This window comes from Oryzias melastigma, linkage group LG3 (genome assembly GCF_002922805.2).
Source record: "Oryzias melastigma strain HK-1 linkage group LG3, ASM292280v2, whole genome shotgun sequence".
Classification (NCBI taxonomy): Eukaryota; Metazoa; Chordata; class Actinopteri; order Beloniformes; family Adrianichthyidae; genus Oryzias; species Oryzias melastigma.
The window spans coordinates 17,514,006-17,518,268 of record NC_050514.1 but is presented as its reverse complement, the minus strand read 5'-3'; the positions used below and the strand labels follow the sequence as shown (position 1 = coordinate 17,518,268).

The following is a 4,263-nucleotide window of genomic DNA, read 5'->3' as shown; positions in this document are numbered from 1 at the left end:
TGGGTGGTTCTTTAGTTTTTAAGTTGATTTATTTATCTGATCATTTTGGCACATTTGTTGTGGGCGTGTCCATTGATGGATTCGCCTTCTTTTTACCAGAAAGTGTTCATTGAAGAAAAAAAATCTGATAGGAAAAGATCAAAATTCAACTTTAGTCTTTGCATAAGCATCCAGAAATGTTCTGGATGCTTGTGGATAAAACTCAGTTTCCTGGACTACAGTGCGCAGCATGCACGCGCGCAGCAGAGAGGCTGTCAGTCCTCATTATCCCTCCCATTGGCTGCAGCCGGATGCTCAGTGTTCCTCCGCTTTTCTCAAACCTCAAATTGCAACTGAGCAGATGGAGGTCCACAGCGCAGCCTTCCAGGAGACCATTCACCTGTAGATATTTGAAACCAGTCCGGTTCAGCCTCGCGCGGGCTGCTGACCCATCTGCAGACTCCTCCAGCTCTCCTCGCTCCGCTGCGCTCTGGCTGGAAATAACTTCATCACAGCAGGTTATTTTTATCGGGCAACTGTCGCCGTGCGCTGCGCTTCAACGCCAGACTGCGGGCTGTGCTTGGATGGAGGGATGTCGGCATGGCTTGCACCAGGAGAACAAAAACTTTGGTGTCCACATGCGTGATCCTGAGTGGCATGACCAACATCATATGCCTCCTCTATGTGGGATGGGTGACTAACTACATCGCAAACATTTACATCAAGGTCCCGATGCCCGTAGCCGAGAGGAACTCTGAAGTTGACAAAAGGGGTGACACTCTCCGCATCATGGAGCGCCTGGATCGGCTGGAGACTGTGGTGAAGCAGCACATTCAAGGTAAAGCTTTCCGCTTTTACGCATGGAGTCACTTTCAAGCGCGCCTCGCGGGGAGAAAGTTTATAATACCTTGCTCCTGTTTTTATTTATTTATTGCTTCTTTAATGGAAGGTGTGGTGCGTCAGGTGTGCGCACGGTGTCTTTCTGCAGACGGACTTAAGGAGTTGTTCCTTTGTTGGGGATCAGGTTATTTCAGGGCTGCATGTAGGACAAAGCAAAAGCCTGCGCGTCCTCGAAGGATTACTGAAGTCAGGCTGCAACCTTGTCATTTATACACAACGAAAGAACGAGCTTACACTGTAACTACAACAAGTTTTGTTATGTTTTTATTTGAATAAAATGACAGAATGCATGAGATTTGTCAATAATAACCTGAGTTAAAATTAAATGGAAGTTTGCATTGCAGAAGTGTTTCCATTTATCAAAATTGGTGAGTGTTTGCAGTAAGAACCCCTGTGGGAAATGTGCATCTATTCACAAACATAGCTGAAAACTTGCAAAAAGGCTTTTCTTCTGTGTTTCCTGCACTTGTATTTCCACCATCCTCTTGTACTTTGAGGAATGCAGGGATTCCTTCTAATTTGCTCGTGCAGTTACTTCAGGCATGAGCGCTCATTGTTAATTTTCTTCTTTCTGTGTCTTTAAAAGGACTACTCTTGTCATCAATGGTGGGGGAAGGGGGTGCCTTTTTTTTCTTTTTCTTTTTCTTTTTTGGCAAGTCTTAATCTGAAATAGAACAGAGTTGGTGGAAAACAGAAAAAAAATGCAGACAGAAATCCATTCATGCTTCTCAGAGCAGTAAGGCTCTGTGCTAAGCTTGGGTAAACATTCCTCCTGCAGGCAGGTCTCCATTTCAGCTTGTCACTATTAGGTATCTGAAGGGCGGAGCTTTGTGGAGGTACCATCTGTGACTCACCTGCAGGATGGGTTTAAGTTACAGACATAACTGACTTTTACTTCTTGAATATTTGCAGGATTAAAGGAAATAAACTAGAAATTATTCCCATTTATTCTCTGATTTTTTTGCTCACACGCTGTCAGAAGATGCACATTTATTATCAATAGTAGAATCTACTTGCTCCCACAAAAAGACTGAAAAAATGCCTGGTGCTAATTGTCTTATTCTATGCTAGTAAAACTGGGACAGGCAGTTTTGTTTGGAGACGTCACAGGCGTCATTTTCAGCTCTTGTGCCCTCATTTCCTAACATGGCCTTTCACAGTCAGTCTTTGTTGGCTGCTTTTGGTGTTTGTCCTGCACGGAAACCTGTTTCCAAGCCCCCTGACATAATCTGTGTCCACACAACAGAGAGCACATTAAATGGAACCAGAAACTCTTCATGTCTGAGACTTGAGATTTTGAGCGACAACATTGCAGCGCCTTTGAAGGAATAAAAAACTGTAAGAACAAAATTACTATTCAGGACAGGAGCAAAAACAATATTGTCTGGGCTTGCCTGATAAAATGGAAGACCGTTTTAAGCTCACATGCTGTTCAAAAGACTTAGCTGACTTTTTTTTTTTTTTTAAATAAACAATTCCAGGAAGTTTCTCAGGTTTTATTTATAAAGTTGAATATTTAAATGAACGATTTTTGCACACAGTCAAAAGTGTTTCTGGAGCTACTTAAAGTCTCATTGTTTGAAGTAAAAGCCCTCCCAGTCTTCCTTTAATTTGAGTATGGAAAGAACTTAAATTCAGTGGGATTGAAAGATTTACAGTAATTGTGAAAGTTTGAATTGTGAAGCACAAACAGTCAAAAGTTTTTTTGGCTGTGGGGCTCTGGGCTGGAGACATCTTGCATGCTAGTGATGACCTTGGATCAGTAAAGAGACCCCAGAGCCCAGACACTAATGGTGGTTTAGATGCACAGAGCCGGACCGAAGATCCATGAGGAGAACAGGATGGCGATGGGCCGGCGCAATGTCTGGAATGGGGAACAACAAAACGTCATTGAATTTAAAGGCATGGGCGTGAAGAAAGTAAGCTCTTCAGCTACTGGCTCAGAGTTGAGACCAATCGATGACATAAGAAGGGACTGAAGTGGTTCTTCCTTATTGAAATTGGACCAAAGAGAGTCACCCTGTGCTTATTTCCCATCATCCCTTTGTTTACACGCTCTCCCACTAATATACAAATCCTCACAACCCAAACCTAGCATTACTGGTGCAACAAAACTGTCGAGCAATATATCTGAGCAATCATCCGCACAGTTTTGAGCCAGATACCAGCTTGGATGAGGTAAATGAAGACTTTAATAGATCTATATGTCTGCAAGAGAATGTGTCGGAATGGAGCGGAGCAAGGAGCTCACAGCCTTGTAGTTTCCAAGTAACAACCACAAGCTCCTTCAAGCAATTTTTTTGTCTGCTCCTGATATACAATTTGAATAAAGAAATACTCAGATATGCAGTTTTAATCTTAATTTTCTTCATATATGTCATCAATCACTAGAAAAATGATGAAAACATGTTAAAAACTCAATTTTTCTTTTGATTGAAACTTTAACAGGAGATCTTATACTTGTAGATATTGTATTTATTGTGGGTTTGATACTCAATTGTGTGGTTTGCTTTTTAGCCTTTTTCTGGTATAATATATGATCTGAGCTCATGGCACTGAAAGTCTTCATCAAAAATGTAGTTGTAACAAAGCATTTGCCTGTCTTGTGGTGGCATTAATGCATACCCAGAAAGTACAAGTTGTAGGAAGTATTCAATCTGTTATTCAAATAAATTTTTCTCAGTTTTGAATACACTGGGATAACATTTATGTCTATACTAGAAAGAAAAAGAGTCATTTGCCTTCTTTATTATAATGGAAACAAGTGAAAATATTCATAATGTGATTTTTTTAAATTTTGTTTTGCATTACTCACACATGTGCTTAGTCAAACCTCACCGGAGGCCAACTCCAGCGCCCACACCATGGAGCACTGCTGCCTGTGAGACGGGAGCAGTCACTGCAATCTGACTCACCGCAGACAGCAAAGAGAAATGTCTGGCTAAAGCTTCTCCCTCCAGGGTGAGACAGAAATATTCCACTCTGTAATGAAGTAAAGTGCTGTGTTACCTGGACAAAACAACATGGCTGCAGCAGTGTAAACTAGCCGAGGAGTTAAGGACAGCCAACTATGGAAAATTTATAGGGGCTCTTGACTGAGCAGGTTTGCACATGCCTACTGTGTGGAGTGTTTGATGCTTGGAGAAGGCAAAAAGTCAAGAGAAAAGGATATTTCCGCTGCTTTTAAATTCTTTTTATGTTTAATCTACGAAATTTACATTTTTTTTCAATATGTGGTCAATTGAGCACTTAAGCAGGGCATGTTTTTCCATTAAGGAAAAAGCATTTCCCTTTTTTTAAATTATCATCTACATGGATTTTTGACCCTGTTGATTCCAGATATTACATAAACACATGCTCTCATATGACATGTGTATTGACTAG

At 41.2% G+C, this 4,263-nt stretch overlaps 1 protein-coding gene across 2 annotated transcripts in view; it reads left to right on the top strand.

Moving 5' to 3' along the window:
• The first annotated feature begins 263 nt into the window (after positions 1-263).
• galnt18b (UDP-N-acetyl-alpha-D-galactosamine:polypeptide N-acetylgalactosaminyltransferase 18b) overlaps positions 264-4,263 on the top strand; it is a 78,574-nt gene continuing 74,574 nt past the window's right edge. Inside the window, exon 1 of one of the 2 annotated variants that reach the window (XM_036210231.1) lies at positions 264-817. In XM_036210231.1, coding sequence (XP_036066124.1) covers positions 580-817 — 238 coding nt within the window. In that variant the 5' untranslated portion in view covers positions 264-579. The remainder of the gene's footprint in view (positions 818-4,263) is intronic. The other variant, XM_024294708.2, reaches the window with a different exon arrangement.